Raw genomic sequence first — 21,242 nt, 5'->3', positions numbered from 1 at the left:
GTGTGGTATGTCAGCTCTCAGCTGCCATCTGACATAATCTTGCCAATATCTCTCTCAAAGTAATTTTTCTTTTATAAGACAAACACAGCACAATTGCTACCCTATTCTGAGCACAAGTATCTAATCTCGGAAGTAGTATGTAAAGTATCTGAAATATTTGGTGAGACAAGCTGATTTTTTTTACGGAGCCAGTTGAAATGAACTGTGGTGGTTTGAGTGACAATGGCCCTCATAGGCTCATATATTTGAGTGCTTAGTCACCAGGGGGTGGAGTTGTTTGAAATGATTAGGAGATGTAGTCTTGTTGGAGGGAGTGTGACACTCGGTGTGGGCTTGGCGGTTTCACACAAGCCTGTACCCAGTCCAGAGTTTCTCCCTCCCTCTGCTGCCTACAGATCAGGGTTGCTCTCAGCCGATTTGCCAGCAACATTGGAGCTGCCATGCTCCGTCGTGATGATAATGGACCAAGCCTCTGAACCGAAAGCAAGCATCCAGTTAAATGTTTTCTTTTATAAGAGTTACCTTGGTCATGGTGTCTCTTCACATCAATAGAGCTAGGACATTAACTTATGCTGTTTTTCACTAAGGTAAACAACCTGATTATAGGAAAGTCAAAAAAGAGACCCTTTTTAGGGTTTCATAGGTTGAAAAACTAAACATGACGGCGGAATGCCAGTCAACACTCAAGATAATGACTGGTGCAAACAAAAGCTATTTTAAAGTTCCTTCTTATAAATCAAACAGCTCACCCACTGGGCCCAAAGCTTTGGGCTGTATCCCAGTGCCATATAAAGTTGGATCTGACAGCCCAGTCTCTAAGGTGAAGACGAATCAGAAGTTCAAGGTCATTCTCCGCTACACACAAATTTGAAGCCAGCCTGGGATATAATGAGACCTTTTCTCAAAAATAAACACATGCCAGGGGTGGGTGGCTTTAATAATATATAATTAAATAAATAAAAATAAATAAACACACAAATCAAGCAAACAGTTCAAATGCCATTGGTTGTAGTCTTCACAATTTGAAAGCAGGATTGGTGATATATATGTAAGGCCCTGGGTCCATCCTACCACCAAGAAAATTAGTGAGAGGTCTGTATGAACAATGTATAATGTTGATAAGATTAAAACCTCTTTTTTGTTTCTGTTTTCTCTAGACAGCGTTTTTCTGTGTAGCCCTGGCTGTCCTGGAATTCACTCTGTAGACCAGGCTGGCCCTGAACTCACAGAGATCTGCCTGTGTCTAACTCGAGAGTGATGGAATTAAGGCCATGAGCTACCACTACCCAGCTATAAATTTTTATTGAATATTTTAAAAAGGTTTAGTTTTATGTGTATGTGTGAGTGTCTGCATGTATGTCTGTGTAGTGCCCTTGGAGGTCAAGGCACTCACTCCATCCCCTGGAATTGGTGTTATCTATGGTTGTGAGCTGGTATGTGGGTGCTAGGAAATGAACTTGGTCTTCTGTAAGAACAGCAAGGGTTCTTCAGCTCTGAGCCATCTCTCTTCAGCAATTTACATTTTTAACATAAGCACATATCATGAAGTATTGGAGATGTATTTTATTCTAAAATAAACAAGCAAAAACCCATGTTGGAATTCACTGGCCTCTGCTTCCTGATTGTGGACCCACTGTGGCCAGCTGCTTCAAGTTACTGCCACTACGGTGATCTGTACCCTCCAAGAGTGAGCTAAAATGAGCCCTTCTTTCCTTAAAACAAAATGACACATGGTTGTTTATAGCTGGAGAGATAGCTCAGTGATTACTAACATTGGCTGATTTTCCAGAGGATCCATGTTTAATTCCCAACATTCACATAGCAGCTCATAGCTGTCTGTAACTCCAGTCCTAGGGGATCCAATGCCTTCTTTTGGCATGTACCAGGCACTCACACAGGGCACAAGCATACATCCAGGCAAAACACCCATACACATTGAATAGAATATCAAAAATAAGTTTTTTGAGAAAAGAAATTGAAATTTAACTAGGTTTCTTTTTATCTCCTGGAAAACCTCTGACCTGGCTGGTGAGTGTGCCTTTAGCCATGGCCATGATGAAGAGGACAGAAGCTTCTGTTCTGCAGATTTTCACTCTGTCCCCTTGGCATGGTGAAAACCATATAAGTACACTTTTAATCATTTGGTGCAGCAATGGGTCAACTATAGTGGATACCTCATCAGCAGATCTTCAGTGTTTGTGTAAGGGCTAAGAGCCCCAGATTAACCATACAGAGCTATGGCTAGAAAACTTGTTTCTCTTGCTAGGTTTGCTGATCCCACTGAATGAGTAGATTTAATTCTGTAAAGCAGTTTGAGGCCTTCTCAATGCTCAATGAGAATATTTTGTTTTAATGAAGCACGCCCATCTCTTTCCCTAATGGGTTACCCTATTGTTTGGCCTTTCAGGACTTGTCAGACCTCCAGGAGAGAAGCCTGCCAAAGATTGGAACACTGTTCTTCCAAGAGGGGACCTGAAAAACAGCTATCCTGGCAGGGTGTGGTGGCACACAAGCTTGCCATACGTGCACTCTGGAGGCAGAGATATGAGGAAGGTCAGCCTTGTCTACTCAGTGAATTCTGGGCCAGTCAGGGCTATGTAGTGAGACTGTCTCACAAATAAATGAAGAAAAGGGATGAAAGGACAAACGGGAGAGGGAAGAGGCCTGCTGTGCCCAGCTAGAGCACCCTCTCGGCATCAGCTGGCACTCTGTGGCACAGGATTCTGTTACCCTCATTTGAGCAGTCTGGTTATTCTAGCAATCAGATCTTTCTGTCTCCTTCCTGTTACCCGACCTTCACACTACCTATTCATGTGCCCTCTAGCCTTGACTCCAGGCATATAATCCTTTCGTTTTCTTTAAACTCAAAAGCCAGAGTACTGGAATTTCACAGGCATTGGCCTGTCTTATGACAATAGCGGGGGAGCGAGCGCATCTGCTGTCAGGAGTGTCCTATAAAACCTAGCATAGGTGGTGAGGTGGTCCTCTGACATCTGAATACTTGGTCTCTCTACAGAGAGAACAGCAGATATGGCTGGGAGTCTGAACCCCTTCTCACTATGCTGTCTTTGCCTGTAATTAACCTTGGGCAGACTGCCGAATCTTTGTCCTGTGTCACTTTCCTCTCCCTTCTATTTGAAGAGCCAGCAACAATAACGAGAAGAAAAATGAACTGGTTCCCAAATTATTTTGGCTGGTCTTGAAATGCAGCCTAAGAATCTTAAATGTTCTAACACAGCTCTCTGTGTTTCTATGGTCCTTTACCACAGAATGGAAGAAAGGTTAGGAAAAAGGACTTGGAGATTTTTCCCATTTGCATCTGAAATCCTCGATTTTCATTTCTGTGTTGTAGCAGTTGTTTTGTTTCATTTTGGCAATGTGGAGATGGAATCCAGGGCCTCATACATGCTAGGCAAGTAAGCTTCATTCCCAGCTCAATTCCTCCTGTGTGTGTGTGTGTGGGGGGGGTGCACAAGCGTGCAAGAGAGTGTGTGCATGAATGTCCTGCCTCTGGAGGCCAGAAGAGGAAGTCAAAGCCCCTGGAGTTGGAGACAGGTAGTTGTAAGCTGCCTGATGTTCGAGCTAAGAACTGAACTTAGGTCTTTAGCAAGAGCAACAAGCTATCTTTGCAGTGTACCCTACCCCTTGTTCCAATTCCTTTTTTAGGAAAAGGATGAAACATGTCTGATTTTAGAATTTCAAGTTGCTTGTTTTAATTCCTGGGAAAAGTGCAAGGATGAAGGTCTAAAAAACTAAATGATTTACCCTGGCTGACAGTCATACTAGCATTTTTGTTTTGTTTTGTTTTTTTGAGACAGGGTTTCTCTGTAGCTTTGGAGGCTGTCCTGGAACTAGCTGTTGTAAACCAGGCTGGTCTCGAACTCGGACTCACAGCCTGCCTCTGCCTTCCAAGTGCTGGGACTAAAGGCGTTTGCCACCATCACCTGGCTTCTGTCAAACTTTCTGTCATCTCCCCTGAATCTACTGAGCTCCTTTTGCTTTAGGATAAAGAAAACAATGAATCACTTACCAAAAGTACACAAGGTTAAAGAGAGACGACATATTTTGACAAGTCTTGGCACAGGTATGCACCAGGTCAGGACACCCTGGAGTTCACTGTGTTTGATGATGCAGACTGGTTTCCAGCTCTGAGCTAACATAGGTGTGGGGTAATAAGAACATAAATCTCCCTTGAATGGTTTAATTGTGTCTTTTATCTTTTGACTGAAGGTGTTTTTTTTTTTTTTTTTTTTTTTTTTTTTGCCCTAATTTCTCATGTCAGGTCCCTATAATACTCATGCTATGTCTCTCAGTTCTCAGTGAATGTGTATTTTATTCAGTGTGATCGCACTTTGAACTAAAATAGACCATAGCCAGAAACCTGCTTATGCAGGCTTCTCTGGGCTAAGTAGTAAGCATGTCCAATTGATTTGTTTTTTCTCTCTTTGGTTTCTTTGAGTTGGTTCAGAATACAGAGATTCTGAGATCCTATTTATAATTAAAAAAAAGATTCTTAAGAGCTGGCTCCATAGCCAGGCATGGTGGTACACACATAGCCAGCATGCACTCAGGAAGCAGATGCAGGCAGATCTCTGAGAATTCCAGGCCAGTCTGGTCTATAGAGAAGACAGATAAATATGGCTGTTACACAAAGGAACCCTGTCTTGAAACTAATGCCCCCCCCAAAAAAAAATCTGAAAATGGAAGTGTCCCAGATGCTGGCCTTCTGTCTTCACTAACCTCTAGTACTGGTTTTTTCTTAGGGACAGACAACTTTCAGTTCAGTCACAAGCCAATTCCCAGCTCTCCCTTCACTTTGTTTTGAGAGGTCTCATGTAACCTAGACTGTCCTAAATTTACTATGTAGCTGAAGATGGCACTGAACTCTTAATTCTACACCTGTGCTCTCTAGTTCTGTGATTACAGGCATTTAGCACCATGCCTGGTCTCTTATGCTTTTTAAGTGCTGTGACTTCAATACTGACTCTAGGGAGGTTGGCAGCAGAGGACTGTCATCTTCAGTTATTTATTGGCCAAGTCTCCAAGGCAAATTGCTGTTATAAAGTCACACCCCATGAGATGAGATTTTACCAGGTGTTGGCAGACCTTTGAGTCTTGGATCTCTTTTCCTCACCACACCCTTAGCCTGGGACTGGAATGGGGCCGGGCTATTCTCTCTGCTAGGCATGGGATCAGCTACTGAGGGAGGCCTACAAGTCAATTCTTTACATCAAGGATTTAAGAAACAATCAGAGAAAGAGCCAAGGGTGGAGAAATTGAGGCCCTAAGTCTTACTGTCATGCTGTTGAGGCTCCTAATCTTCTTGGTTACACCAACGCTCTGGTTCAAGTTGAGTCCACAATTTTGTAAAAATTTTCTTCTTAAAGGATTATTTATCTTTGTGTATGGGTGTTTTGCCTGCATGTATGCCTGTGGTACCACATGTAGTACCCAAGGAAGCAAGAAGAGTAACTGAATCTCTAGAACTGGAGTTATAGTTGTCAGCTACCATGTGGGTTCTGGGACCCAAATCAGGGTCCTTTGAAAGATCAACAAGTGCTCTTCACTTTCTAGGTATCTCTCTGACTCCTGTTTATTATTTGTGCATTTGTGAGTCTATGTGCATGAATGATGTACGTGTTGAGTGCAGATGCCAAGTCATGCATATGATCAGAGGACAACATTGTGGAGTCTGCTCTCTCCTTCCACTTTTACATACATTCTGGGGATGTGGAACTCAGATTGCCAAGCCTGAGTGACAAGGGCCTCCACCCACTGATCCATCTCCTGGCTGAATTGTTTTTAAGTCAATGCAAACGTGGTTGAAACCCAATGCCATAATGCCAGTACACTGTAACCTTTAAAGGCTTGGGATTCCACGAGAAACATTGCTGCTGCATTCCAGAAACCCACAATGCAGACATCGACATCTGCATTTTTGTCTGCAGCTGTTGGTTTTGCACATTCTGCAAAGTTGTGGTGGCTCACACTTCCCAGGAGAACAGAGGTGAACAGGCCCAAGTCAATCTGAAGACCACCAGTGAATGGGCTGGGTCTGTTATGTGGCTGCCAGTCATTGAGGGTTGATAAAGTTTAGTAAGATTATGAGAAAGGTGGTAATGGGGGGTGCTCAAAAGGATATAAGGCAGGTGGGAGTGTATGACTTTCAATTTCCTGGTGGAAAGATACCAAGAAAAACAGAAACCTTTTGGGGAAAATAGGATGAATCCAATAGGCCTCAGTTGGGTCAACAGAATACAGCTGCCATTCTCCAATAAATAAATCTGGGCTGGGGTGTAGCTCTGCCTGCCAAGAACAAGTCCTTGGGTTAGAATCTTCAGCACCATAGAAGAAAAACAAAACAAAACAAAAACCCTGAAAAAAAAAAAACTCTATCATTTGGGCAGTGGTGGTATACACTTTTAATCCTAGCACTGAGGAGGCAGAGGCAGGTAGATCTCTGAGTTTGAGGCCAGCCTGATCTACAGAGCAAGTTCTCAGACAGCTAGGGCTACACAGAGAAACCCTTTCTCAAAAAAACAAAAACCAAACACAAAAACAAAAACTCTTATCATATATGTATGTACACACACACACACACACATACACACACACACACCTGCATATATGTCCAGAACTCATTATCTAGGTCAAGCTGGTCTCAAATCTCAAACTCAAAAAGATTCGCTAGCCTTCTCCTGAATGCTGGGATTAAAGGCATGTACCATCATACTGCCCTGTAAGTATAATATGCTTCTTAATGTATACTGAATTAACCTACTCCCCTTTTGAGAACACAGGAGAGTGGCAACTTTTGGTTTATTTACATTTCCAAATGTCATTACAACAGGCATTTTAACTTTTCGGAAGAGAACCAATACAGTTGTCAGTTTAGATGGATTGTGCTCCAACTTTGTGTCCCTGTCTTTTGGAGCCCCTTCATCTTATTCTGCAGGTTAGATTCATATTAGTAGAAGCAGAGTTATAATTTCCACCCTTGAAATTGATGTTGAAGCCATATTTCCAAGCCAGTGATGTTTCTTTTTGATCTAACATGGTGGGTTTTATGGCTTCCTGTATTCTTTACATGTTTCTCTTCTTTCCATGTTCCACAGCCAGGGTTTCTTTTCTGTCTGGATATTTTATTTCCCAACTCTAACTCTTTATATCTTTTCCTTGAATCATCTCTTACAGTGATCTACATTTTCTCCATGTATCCTTTATGCTATCCTTTTACCCATTATATTACAAAAGTAGTAAGACTTGCTGGGTGGTGATGGCACACATCTTTAATCCCAGCACTCAGGAGGCAGGGGCAGGCCAATCTCTGTGAGTTTGAAGTTAGCCTGGTCTACAGAAAATGTCAAGCCACAAGTTAAACACAAATCTCATTTATGGATGTTGAAGCCAAGACAGGGAATGTGTATGACTTGCTCTTGGTAAGAGATGACACAGAAATTATCTTCTGGTGTCCTCAGAGTCTTGAACTCAGGGCAAGCAAATGCCTTACTACTCACTGAGCTATATCCTCAGCCTATTTTCTTAATCTTTTAAATTTTTATGTATTTATTGTTATTACTTTGCTTTTTAGACAGGGGTTATCTGTATAGCCTGGCTATGCTGGAATTCACCACATAGACTAGGGTGGCCTTGAACTTACAGAGATCCATCTGCATCTGCCTCCTGAGCTAGGATTAAAGGTATAGGACACTATACCAGTCTTTTCTTTTTTTTCTTTTTCTTTTTTTGAGATAGGGTTTCATGTATCCCAGGCAGGTCTCAAACTCTCTATATAAAGGAGGATGTGAACTTTTGATGTTAGGTTTCTACTTTCCACTTCCAATTACCAACGATCCATCATCTCACACCTGGCTAATGCAGGCAAGACACTAGGGTTTGTTAGTTTTTTTGTTTGTTTGTTTTGGAAGATGGCTGGGGCTTGCCTGGAACTTACTATGTAGCCCAGGCTAGCTTCACACTTGTGGCAATCCTGTATCAGCTCTCTAAATATTTTTCTTTCTCCTATGCCTCCCTACCATGCTCCAGTACACATGTGTGTGTTGTGTCACAGGGCAAATGGTGATCAGAGGACAACTTGTAGGAGTCAGTTCTTTTTCCTAGTGTGTGTGTTCTGGGGTTGGCACTCAAGATTGGAGACAAATGCCTTTACCCACTGAGCCATCTTGTTTGCAACCTTTTACACTTTTTTTTTTCCAAGACAGGGTTCTCTGTATTGCTTTGGAGGCTGCCCTGGGACTCGGTCTGTAGACCAGACTGGCCTCGAACTCTCAGAGATCTGCCTGCTTCTGCCTCTGCCTCCAGAGTGCTGGCACTAAAGGTGTGTGCCACCAACACCCCGCCCCCTTTTAAACTTTTTATTGAAGCTCATTGACTAGAACAGGATTTATTATTATCATTTGCCTAGAAATCTGTTAAAAGTAAGGCTGATCGATGATTTCATGATAGCACTGACTTTCCTATTCTGTCAGAATCACCAAGGAGCATTTCCAAGAGCCCTGGAATTTTCCATTTCAGTTCTTTTAGAGAAGCCTTAAATAGAATGTATGTTAGGGAGGTATCCAGTCCCAGGTAGGAAATGACTTGATATACTGAAATCTGGGTTTTATACATCAGGGATTGGGCTGAATATATTTTATTCTCTTTCTTCTCAGCAAGTTAAAAATTACTGCTGTTAAGAAGTTGTTTTTGGATTGTGGGGGGCTAGGAACTGAACCCAGGGCTTTTTTGTACATGTCAGGCAGGCAAACACTCTAACACTAAACCTACAGCCCCAGCCATGTGCAATTTTCATTTTAATCCTGTGATTTAATAAAAGTAGATTGTTTTGTATTAGGTTGACAGTTTGTGGGGCGAACATCTTGTACAGGAAAGACAGCACAGACTAAATAAGATATTCTCCCAATTGCTAGGCATCTCAGTAACTGAGGTGTCTTTTGTTCAGGGCCTACTACTGGAAGCAATAAAAGAACTAGAGAGTGAGCTCTTAAAAAAGTAAAGGAAGCAGAAAGAAAATAAAGAGAGCTATGTGTGGTGGCTCAAACCTGCATTCCCAGCATCCAGGAGGCCTAGGCAGGAGGATAACTGTGTTTACGGCCATCTAGGGCTTCAGTGTGGGACCATGTCTCAAAAAGGAGAAACAACATGGCATGGTGTTTCCTGTTTTTAATCCTAGTATTTTTCAGGAAGCAGAAGCATGCAGATCTTTGTGAGTTAGGAGCCAGACCGTTCGTTCTATTTGGTTAATTCCATGCTAGGCAGGACCACATAATGAGGCCCTGTCTTTAGGCTGTGGTGGGGAGGGAAGAGGGGGGGATAAAATAAGAAAACAGACTGGTGGAGGTGCAAACCCCTGTGGGGACTGAGGCAGAAAAACTGCTGAAAGTTTCATGCCAGCCTGATCTGAATAGTGAGTCTGAGGCCAACATGGGCTATAGGGTGAAACTCTGTCTCAGGAAAAAAAAAAAAAAAAAAAAAAAAGCCAACTCTAGCTAATATTTCTCTTAGAAACCAAACCAAGTATTCAAGGGCAAAACAGCAGCACAAACAAGTCAGCAGGCTCAGTAACAGCACTAAGGGGAAAGGGCTGGGTGGAGTTAGTGAGGACTGTTCCAGGCAAGGTGCAGAAGGGAAGGACAGGAGTTTGACTAAAAAGGATGAGGAGGCCATTCCAGCACTAATTCATGAGCAATGGTAGAAGGCAAATGAGCAAGCTGTAAGGACCAAACACTAAACAGGTTATGCTGTTAAAGGCTAAGGAAAACAAACAAACAAAAAACTAGTCAGACAAACAGTGGTGGCACAGGCCTTTGATCCTAACACTAGGAAGGCAGAGGCAGGCAGATCTCTGAGTTCAAGGCCAAAACAGCTCATTGACAGCCTTAGATGTTTGCTTTGACATGAGGAAGCCTTTTGGGTGTTTTTAAAATAAAAACATTTTGAGGAGCTGATATATAGTTGGGTTAGAATAAAATAAGATGGCAGAATTATGAAGAAGGGAGATGTTGTAAAGTCCTCAAGGAGCAAAAAGAAACAACCGGGTCCCAATTCCAGCTCTGCCAGTTATTAGCTGTATGTAGGTCTTGGGCAAGTCATGAATTTCCTTTTTTTCTTTTTTGTTTCCCCTTGTGATAGGCTTTCTCTATATGGCCCTGGTCATCCTGGAACTTGATCTTTAGACCAGGCTGGCCTGAACTCACAGAGATCTGCCTATCTCTGCCTCCCAGGATTAAAGATATATCCCTCCACCTATTGTTTTAATTCTATCTACCCAGTGGCTCGAAGTATGATATTGTGATGTTTATGAGACAGTCCTTGTCCAGTACAGCATTCTTCACTGAGCCTTGGAAATTGTTTTCGTTCTATCTTATAAGTTTCTTATAAAGATATATGCGTTTAGGAATAAATATCCTTTCCCTTGATTTAATTTGGATAAAACTACAGAATGGAGAGAGCCACAGTTAGGACATTTTTTATGAAAGTCACAATTGGTAAAGGGTCTTTTCATTTAAAAAAGCAGAAACAAAAAACGAACGAGGAGTTTGAGGCAAAGGGGTTGCCTAGCCTGTGGACGCTATACGTTCAAAGCCTATCACCACAAGGAGATAAGATTCCGGAGACTTATTTGGTTATTATATTTATGTTTTCTGAGTCAAAATCTTACTCTGTGCCCAGACTATCCTGGAATTCACTCTAAATACCAGTCTGGCCCGTGATGATCCTCCTGCCTCAGTCTCCATGCCCAACTGCTAAGCATCTTGGTTTAAACGTTAAATCATGGGGTGGGATCCAGTCTTTCTAATGTTTGAAATCACTGGTTGGTGGACTTGGAGAACAGAAAAGAGCCTCGGGTCAGGATTACACCGCAGAGGTAGAACGGCAGTTTCCACACGTCACCCGGGCTGAACTGACCGCTGGCTGCGTAAGCTTCCATTTCCCACAGCACCTCAGGAGCTCCTCCAAGCCCTTCACGGCTCTTTCCTGCCCCAGGCCGAGCGGCGTCCGCCTGCCCGCTCGACAGGTGCAGCGCGAAGAACCGCCTCGCGCCTTCCCGTCCGCCGGCCGCGCCCTCGCTGCCCTGCCCCGCCCCGCCCTCGGCGCGCGCCCTCGGCGGGGGCGCGCCCGCCCCGCGGGGCCGCGCACGCCGCCGCCGCCTCCTTCCCTCCCCTCCTCCTCTGCCCTCCCCTCCGCCCCCTTCCCCGTAGGCAGCCCGCCCGCCCGCCAGCCCGCCCGCCCGCACCGCCGCCCGCCCGCCCGCCCGGCCCAGGCACCCGCTGGGTCTGTCCTCCGCCCCAGCCTCCCCGGCGGCTCTCGGCAGGCGGCCTCCCGCGCCCGGTGGATGTGGCTGGCAGCCGCCGCCCCCTCCCTCGCTCGCCGCCTGCTCCTCCTCGGCCCTCCGCCTCCTCCCCTCCTTCTCCTCCTCAGCCGCTCCTCTCGCCGCCGCCGCCGCCTCCACAGCCTGGGCCTCGCCGCGATGCCGGAGAAGCGGCCCTTCGAGCGACTGCCCGCCGAGGTGTCGCCCATCAACTACAGTCTCTGCCTCAAGCCCGACTTGCTGGACTTCACCTTCGAGGGCAAGCTGGAGGCCGCCGCCCAGGTACGGAGACCCCAGGGCGCCGGCGGCGAGCAGCGGGCGAGCAGTTAGGCCGCGCCCGCGGGCTGGGCTGGAGGCCGGGGCGGGCTGGGCGCGTGGGCCGCGGAACCGGGCGGGAGGCGGCTGCGGCGCGCCCCTCGAGGCCGGCGTGCTGGGCCTGGCCGGGAGGGGACCGCGCCGCGGGAGCTTGCGGGCGGAGGGCATTGCGCCCCTCGGGGGCCCGCACACCTGTGTGCGGCGCTTCGGGTCCCCGCCTTCCGGGCCCCGAGCTCTGGGAGAGGCTGGGTGGGGGGTGGGGAACTAGACGGGGCTAGGAGTGCTAACTGGGTTCCAGCCTTGCGGACTCGGTTCTGGTCTGGTTGCCCCCTCGCCCCACGGGACATAGCTTGGAAGGGGAGACCAGCAGGACTCGGGAGCGAGGAAGGGAGCGTCTAGAAGGTGGGGGGGGGAGTGGAACGAGAATGTTAATCCCAGGCAGCCTCACCGAGTTCTCTCGGCCTGATCCTGCCCAGGGGCCGGGTTTCCAGGATGATCCGCCCCCCTCCCCCTTCCCCTTCCCCTCAAATGACAGTGCAGCAGTGACTTTGTTCTCGCCTAACCTCCAGAGAAGCTGCGGGAGGACCCCAGCTCCGCGTTTCCTAAGTGCCTTGCCCCTGAAACCTTCGAAGCTGGTGGATTTATAGCTGCAGTTACGGTTGTTTAGCAGTTCCCTCCGAAAGAAAGCTCTCAGTCTTAGCCTGCCACTGTGAAAATATTCCATTACTCTTCTTTGCAGTTTTTGGTGAATCATACTCTCCTCCCTCCTCCCCGAAGCACTATCTGGCAGTATTGTTTGATTTTGGAGACCATTAGAATAGATGGCCCATAAGGTCCCTTTGGGGACATTTATTATAGATAGATACCATGGAGCGTTATGTGGTGTGAAATCGGAGATGGAAATTTCGAGCTGTTTAATAGCTGCTATCAGTGGAAGGAATGGTGGTAAATGGTTGGTTCCGTTTCTTTTCCTACTTCAGCTAGGGGTGGGGGAGCAGGAGTGGTGGAGGAAGCTAGGCCAGTAGCTGAAAGATGAGGGTGTGTGTTGCAATGAAATGAGAGAAATGTGGACTGGTGCGCATGAATTGAAAGCCAAGAAAGTATGACACTCAGTTTGAAGATTACTGTAAAAGTGCAGAACTTTAAAAGTATACTGTTAGGGGCTGGAGAGATGGCTCAGCCAGCACTGACTGCTCTTCCAGAGTACATGGGTTCAATTCCCAGCACTCACATTGCAGCTCACAACTGACCGTAACTCCAGAATCCAACAGCCTCACGAAGACAACATACATGCAGACAAAACACCAGTGCACATAAAATAAATAAGTAAATAATAGTTTAAAATTATATACTGTTCGGTTTGGGGCATTGGTTTGAAAGCTTAAAGGCTGTAGGTGCTGGCAGCATCAAAAGGCAGAACTTTCATGAAAGTGAGGTGATTTACAATTTTTCTATCAAGAATAAAAATCAGGTTGAGTGTGTGTTGGATCTAAATTAGGATTTGAAAGAGTTATTTAGGAAACTCTGGTTTATGCCAAGTGACTTCAGTTTGATGTATACTGGCAGGGGCCAGATAGAGTGTCTTGTGACTTGGCAAACCTTTGGAAGAAGGACCTAGTCTTGGATGAGTTCGAAGTGTGTGAAGAGACTGACATTAAAACAAGTTGACGTGAGTTCATAATTCTGGAAGGTGTATACATTGAGTGAAGAAATTTGAGGAAAAATAGTATAGATTTGTTTACTGGTTATTCAGGGTTAGAACAGCAAGCAGCAACATGCTGCTTTTGCCCCCTCCTTTAAAAAAATGTGTTTGTGAGTGGGTGAGGGTATGTGGGTGCTATGGCATGGATGGTCAGAGGACAACTTTTGGCATCTTTTATCCTTTCACTGTGGGATCTTGGATTTTTACTCAGGTTGTTTGGCTTCCATAGCCACCACTTTTACCCCTATTCTACTTCTCTAGTGAGATGAAATATGTGGAAGATTGGTTTTGCCATTGAGAAGCACAAGGTTATATGTTAGCCATCAGCAGGACTTAGTAGTCTCTGAGATGGAGATCTAGTTGTCCAGGCTGGCCTTGAACTCACTATCTCTTACCTCAGCCTCTAGAGCAGATTCTAGGAGCACACCATTGTGTCTGCCTGATTGGTGAATTTGCTACAAGAAAATAAGTGGACCTTTTAAATAGAATAGACTTTGCAAAGAATTAATAAAACATTCCCCTCATTTATTTATTTTATGTGTTTACCTGTGAGTGCATATGTTTGTGTACCCACTAGGGTGCCATGGCATGCCTGTAGAGGTCATTGGACAACTTTTGGGACTCTGGGATCAAACAGTAGTCAAGAGTCTTGGCAACAAATGCCATTATCCACTGAGCCATCTTCTTGGCCTTCAATCCCCTCCCCCTTGGGAGGCTAGGTGGCAACACAAAGATGGGGTGATGGTCTTAACAAGTTGATTAAGGGATGATTGGACTTTTTAGTTGTCCCTTTGGAAGTGTAAGTGACATTAACAGTAGTTAAAGCAACTAGATCCACAAATTGAAGCTATGTGTTTAAATTGTAGCATTAGATGGTATCACTGTGGAAATTTAAAATATTCTAAACTTTAGCTTGTTTGATGACATTAGGTCACTTTATTAACATTTGATACCATATTAGGGAGTATGGCAGGTTGTTTGCTGTTGTTTAGAGTTGCAAAATTTTATGGCAGAGTATTTGTACAGGTTACATATTAGAAACTTGGTGAATTTTTAACCTGGCCTCAGGTGCTGGACTCTTGTGAAAAGGTGGAAAAAAATTAGAAAATGTGTATTATTGTAAAAATGATCTCTTATAATTTTTGTTTACTCCTAGCACTAGGAAGGAAGAGGCAATCAGATTTCTATGAGTTTGAAGCCAGCCTAGTCAGTCTATAGAGCTAATTCCAGGACAGCCAAGCCTACACAGAGAAATCCTGACTTGAAAAACAAAATAATAATAAAAAATAATAATAATAATACTTTTTTACATAGATGACATAGATGACCTTTCTTTTCCTTTCCATTCTCTTTTTTTTCTAGACAGGGTTTCTCTGTGTAGCCCTGGCTGTCCTGGAACTTGCTTTGTAGACAGGCTGGCTTTGAATTCACACCTCTACCTCCCGAGGTATGAGATTAAAGGCATGTATCACCACCACCTGACACATAGACAACTCTTCTGATTGTTGTGTCTTTTGAAATGAGGCCTTTCTCTGTGGATCAGCCTGACTTGGAACTCAACTGAGTACTCCTGGCCACCCTTAAGAGCTCATCTTTCCTGCCTTGGATTATAAGCCACTGTGCTTAGCTGCAGTAGGCTCTGAAAATGTCTTATGGATCTATAGAGATAATTTTTAGGCATATATACATATACATATATATATACATACATATATATATATAAATAATCTATTTAATTTTAAATTTATAAGTTAACTTTTTTTCCTTAATGTGCATTGGAATTTTGCCACAGAGTGTCAGGTCCCCTGGAACTGTAGTTACAGACAGTTGTGAGTTGCCATGTGAGTGCTGGGATTTGAACCTAGGTCCTCTAGAAGAAATAGCTCTTAACTGCTGAGCCATCTCTCCAGCCCTTCATTTTTAATGCTGTGTATTTCAAAATCTAATCTCTGGCTGGGTGTTGGTAGCAAATGCTTTTGATCCCAGTACTCAGGAGGCAGAGGTAGACCAATCTCTATGAGATCGAAGCCAGCCTGGTCTATAGAGCTGATTCCAGGACAGCTAGGGCTACACAGAGAAACCCTGTCTGGGAGAAAAAAAAAAAAAAAAAAAAAAAAAAAAGAACCCTCCCCCCATCCCTGTTTTTGGTTTTTGAGACAGGGTTTCTCTGTGCAGCCCTGGCTGTCTTGTAACTAGCTTTGTAGAACAGGCTGGCCTCAAAGTCATGGAGATCTGTCTGCCTCTGTGCCACCACTTCCAGACAAAGGAAAACATTTAATTCAGGCTGGCTTAAAGTTTAGTGGTTTAGTCTGTTGTTATCATTGCTGGTAGCATGGTGGCACTCAGGCAGTCATGGTGCTGGAGAAGGATCTGAGAGTTCCACATCTTGATCCTAAGGCAGCAGGAAGGTAATGTCACACTAGGACGGGTTTGAGCTTCTCAGACCTCAGAGTCCTTCCCCAGTGACAAAGTCACACTCAATTCAACAAGGCCACACTTCCTAATAGTGCCTATGGGCCAAACATTCAAACATAAGAATCTAGGAGGCCATTCCTTCCTATTCAAGACTACCACAGTGGGTAATAAGGAATTTGCTCACATTTTATGTTCAGCTTTAAAAAATATATATATCTACAAAATAAGTATAAGGTACTAAACTAGGCCTGGTGGCTCATGCTTATTATAGTTTTAGCCCTTAGGGGGCAGAGGACCAATTACCCAAGTTTAAGGCCAGATAGTTTCTTTTTATTCTTTTATTTTGTTTTGTTTTTTCTTTTTAAGACTGTAGTAGCCCTGGCTATCCTGGAACTTACTCTGTAGACCAGGCTGGCCTTGAACTCAAAAGAGGTCCACCTGCCTCTGCCTCTGGAGTGTTGGGATTAAAGGTACTCACCACCATTGCCAGACTATCAAAGCCAATTTCAAATCAGCCAGGACTGCATAGTGAGACCCTGTCTAGAAAGACAGGGACAGACTGACTTGACACACAAAAGAAAGAAAGATAAATAAACAAAGCAAGCAAACCTCAGCTGGGTGGTAGAGTACATGTTTAAGGTTTAGGCTGTGCAGGAACTTAATGCATGGTCCCCAGCTGTACCTCTCCTCAAAATACAACTATGATGTATTAAGCTTTTGTTTGAAGTCATCTGGCGTTGAATTGTGTAGTGAATTTTCAATATAAATCAAACTTATCTTTGAACCATTTAAACTTTAGCCACTAATTTGGATGGAAGTGTTTAAGCTTTATAATTCACATTCTATAGATTTTTTTTTCCTTTATTGAAATACTGGATCATTCTGCACATCTGTCATTAATACTAGGTTACTTAGAGAAGTTACCTCAAACTGCGCACTATATAATTGATTAACTTAGTACCTGTCTTTCAAAGCTGCTTTCTGTGTCCCCTGCTCTCAGGCATATTTCTTCCTGCTGTGGATTGTGTTTTGTCACAATGCCTATTGTGTACTTTGTCCTTTTTTCTGTTTACTGAACTTGAGCTGGAGAAGTCTATGTAATGAGTCAAGCAAGGTTGTTTGAGCTTAAAATGGATTTCTAAGAGAGAGTTTGATGATGGATTCTCTTCTAAGTAAATGGTATGAGCTTTAGCATATGAACTTTGTATTATCTATCTTGGAATTGTAAGGTGTTTTTCCCCCTAGTTCTAGATTATCAATGTCTAATACAACTTGGATAAATGTTGGTTTTGAGTAGCAAGTCATCTTTGAAGCTTCTTTGGATTTTGCTATATAAATGAATCTGTTTTTGTTGTATAGTAAATCTGTTTTAATCTGCATGTGAATCAGTGGCAAAGAACTGAGCCTTCTGATAGTGTTGTTAACTGTGCTCAGCTCCCCAATTTTAGAGATTTCTTTTTGAACACCACATGAACCCATGGTTTTGTTCTTTTTTTGGCCATTTGTAATTTCTTTGAATTCTTATTTTAAATCAGGAAAGGTTTTAGAAATACAGAAAATAACGTACCTAGATTTAATATTTTGCCCTGTTGCTTCAGACTGTGCATACCACTTTCAGGAAAAGGTCAGATAGGACTGGAGTTGCAGTTCAGTAAGAATGCTTTTCCAGCCCACATGGGCTCCCTAGCACCACTAGGTAATCTCTGCTTGGAAGGTAAAGCAGGAGGATCAGAAGTTTAAGGTCATCCTTATCTACACAGTGAATTGAAGACTAGTCTGGGCTACATGAGACTCTACTCCACCCTCCCCCAAAAGAAAAAGGCTGGGTATGGAGGCATACACTTTAATCCTGGCATTTGGGAGGCAGACAGATCTCTGAGCTCAAAGCTAATCTGGTCCACATAGCAAGTTCCAGGAGCCAGAGCTACATAGACTCTCTCTCAAGGGGAGGGGATAGTCATGAATACTGCTAAATTCATTCCCATGTCTTACTGTGCTCAAAGGTAACTCCTGTTGCCTACTTAGAGATACATAATATGCCTATATACAGTTTTAACTTTATTGTGTTTATAAGTAGTTGCAAAAAGTAAATGTCAATTTTCTGTGTTTAAACTTTAAAAAATATATATACTAATGATATTTATTGATGACTGGGAGCAGTGGTTTGTGGTAGTGCATCCTTATAAACCCAACTCTTTGGAGGTAGAGACAGGTGGTTCTCAAATTCCAGCTAACCTGGAATAGATACAAAACAAACTATTTAAAAAAAAAAAAAAAAGCAGAGAAAGTACTTACTTGGTTTCCCTCCACTTGCTCTTTTCAACATCACTTGTTAGCTCAATTCACATTGACTAATTTGCCTCTCATTGACTTGAGAAATTATAGTTCTGTTCTAACATACACATAACCTGCAGTCCAGAAAGACCATCATTAGGTTTCTTTCTCAGAAAAAATTCTGCATGTGCACAAGAAAACTCAAGACCAAGATGTTTATGCTAGTACTAGTTTGTTTATGTGTATTAATACAAACAAACAAAACACAACAAACACGCAACAAAGCAGTTTTTTAAAAAATGGAAACGAACTTTAGAAAGCATCTGGATAAATAACTCTTTTATTCATAGGATGGAACACCACAAGAGAGTTCAAATTAATTAGATCATTCCAGGTATGGTAGGGTACACCATACCCATGAGAGGCTGAGGCAGGTGCATTTCTGTGTTTCAGGGTATCCTGGTCTCCTGAGTTTCAGGATAGCAGGGGCTATATTGTGATAAAACATACAGACAAATAAATAAGTAAACATTTGGATATTTCAAATCATGGGGGCATATTTTGTGTCTTTCTTGTATAGAGTGTTGTCACATGATAAAAGAACCACTCTGCTTTTCTTTTGTTGTTTTCAAGTCAAGGTTTCTCTGTGCAGCCCTAGCTGTCCTAGAACTCTGTAGACTGACTGGTCTTGAACTCAGAGATCTACATGCCCCTGCTTCCCAAGTGCTGGGATTAAAGGTGTGTGCCACCATTCCCAGCTTGTTCTTTAATTGAACAACAAACTGTTTTGGCTATTTTTGTACCTTTGGGCCATTGTTAAGTAAAATACAAGTACTTGTACATCTCTACAGTCAATCTGATAACCTGGATTTCTAAGTGATCAGCTCTAAGTAGGCTATATAGTTTGCATAAACCAGACAGAGGATTCCTAGGCAGGACAGGAGATTTTATGCTATGTTGTATAATTTTTTAAAAAAGTAATTCTTTTTTATTTATTTTTAGATTTTATTTTATTGAGATTATTTTCATTTCTTTTGTGTGTGGGGGTGTTGTTTTTGCTTGTTATGCATAGCTTTGCAGTTTGTGGGCATGGTTGGTGCATGCCTGGTGCCCACAGAGGTCAGAAGAGGACATCAGATCCCCTGGAACTGGAGTTACATAGATGGTTGTGAGCCACATGTGGGTGCTGGGGATCCAGCACCTGGAAGAGCAGCCAGTGCTTTTAACTAATAGTCATCTCTCCAGCCCCCTAAGACCCTGCCTTGTGGTTTCATTTGTTTATTTATTTATTTGTTTGTTTATTTATTTATTAAGAAAAGGGATCTGGCTGTGTCATTCAGGCAGGCCTTGAAGTCTCTGTATATAGAGCCCAAGTTGGTCTATAACATTAGTTCCTTCTACCTTATTTGCCCAAATGCTAGGATTATAGACTTGAGTTTTTTTTAATATCACCGTTTAGTCTCAAGGAAACCCTCATGGCTTCAATGTGCTAATAAAATATGTAACTAGTGTAATATGTAAGGAAGGGTTTTTTTGTTTTTTGTTTTTTGTTTCTTGAGGGGCTGGAGAGATGGCTCAGTCAGTGGTTAAGAGCACTGGCTGCTCTTCCAGAGGACCCAAGTTCAATTCTCAGCACCCACATGGTAGCTCACAACTGTCTGTAACTCCAGTTCCAGAAGATCTGACACCCTCACAGACATACATACAGGCAAAACACCATAAAAAGAAATAAAAATCTAAAAAAAAAAAAAATTTTTTTTTTCTTGAAATTAAAATTTAGTTAAATGACTTTAAGGTTTAGGAGGCTAGAGGTTTGGCTAAGCAGTTAAGAATACTTCCTGTTCTGTAGAGGACTGCACTTCACCTCAAAATTTTTTTTTTTCCTGAGACAGAGTTTCTCTGTAGCTATGGAGCCTGTTCTGGAACTCACTCTGTAGGTATGCTGGCCTCGAACTCAGAGAAATCCACCTGTCTCTGCTTCCCAAGTGCTGGGATTAAAGGCATGTGCCACTATTGCCTGACTTTCAGCTCAACTTTTCTGGAGGGAGGATAGGGAGAGGGAGAAAGGAGGAAGAGGGGGGGAGAGGAGAGAGGGAGGGAGGGAGGGAGGGAGAGGAAGAGTGAGCTAGTATCCTGATATGGATGTTGGGAATTGAACTCCATTCTTTTGCTCTTAATGGCTGGGCCATCTCTCCAAACCCCAATATAAAATGAATCTTTTTTTTTTTTTTTTTAATTTAAGATTTAGGTAGAAAAGATTTTATTTATTGACCAAATATTTAAATAGTATGAAAAACTTAAACATGTGTTACTGTTTTTAATATGAATTAGAAAATGAGTTGAAGTATTACAACAACTACCAACTACTTTTTTTTTTGTTTGGTTTTTTGTTTGTTTGTTTGTTTGTTTTTTGAGACCGGGTTTCCCTGTATTGCTTCGAAGCCTGTCCTGGAACTAGCTCTGTATACCAGGCTGGCCTTGAAGTCACAGAGACCGGCCTGCCTCTATCACCCAAGTGCTGGGACTAAAGGCATTTGCCAACATTGCCCGGCTACTTATTTTTACTATTATATAATCAGTCTAAGTTTTAAAAAAGTTGCATAACACATTAGCTCAGGTTGAAGGTGAACATATTTTTTTGTGCTATTTTGGATAATAGCTGGCTTTTCTTTTCTTCTTAGGTAAGGCAGGCAACCAATCAGATTGTGATGAATTGTGCTGATATTGACATTATTACAGCTTCATATGCACCAGAAGGAGATGAAGGTAAGACCTGATTTTCATTTTAATTTGGTATGTGGAGAGAGACAGAGACTGACTGATTCAGATTTTCAAATTGAGACTTCAGTGTTGATTACTTTAAAATGAGCCAAGCATGATGGTGTATACCTGTAATCCCAGGAGTGGGAGGCTGAGGCAAGAGAACAATATGTTTCTGGCTAACTTGGTTTATGTGGTGAGACTCTTGTCTCAAACAACAAAGTAAAGCATGTTTGTTAGTTGTTTATGGGAATATTTAAATAAATAGTATTATCTACCTGTATTCTGAGATAAGAGTTACAATTGGAATTCTACTTGAAACAACTTATGTAGTTATCCTGGGAAATCACATTTTTATAAATGTAAAATGAGTATAATAACAAGCATAACAAAGCTGATTTTTTTTGTTTTGTTTTGAGTTTTTTTTTTTTTTTTTTTTGAGGC

General features: G+C 42.9%; 1 protein-coding gene across 3 annotated transcripts in view; it reads left to right on the top strand.

Moving 5' to 3' along the window:
* Positions 1–11,299: 11,299 nt before the first annotated feature.
* Npepps (aminopeptidase puromycin sensitive) overlaps positions 11,300–21,242 on the top strand; it is a 70,100-nt gene continuing 60,157 nt past the window's right edge. For 2 of the 3 annotated variants that reach the window (XM_051175129.1, XM_051175135.1), the window contains exon 1: positions 20,720–20,804. Coding sequence is in view for 1 of the 3 variants with exons in the window: in XM_051175120.1 (XP_051031077.1) it covers positions 11,357–11,614; positions 20,720–20,804 (343 nt within the window). In the remaining 2 variants the exon portion in view is untranslated. Of the gene's footprint in view, positions 11,615–20,719; positions 20,805–21,242 lie in introns of those variants that run through there. The other variant, XM_051175120.1, reaches the window with a different exon arrangement.

The sequence above is a fragment of the Phodopus roborovskii genome, unplaced genomic scaffold (assembly GCF_943737965.1).
Source record: "Phodopus roborovskii unplaced genomic scaffold, PHOROB, whole genome shotgun sequence".
Taxonomy (NCBI): Eukaryota; Metazoa; Chordata; class Mammalia; order Rodentia; family Cricetidae; genus Phodopus; species Phodopus roborovskii.
Note: the sequence above shows the minus strand (reverse complement) of the source record. Positions and strands in the feature narration are given on the sequence as shown.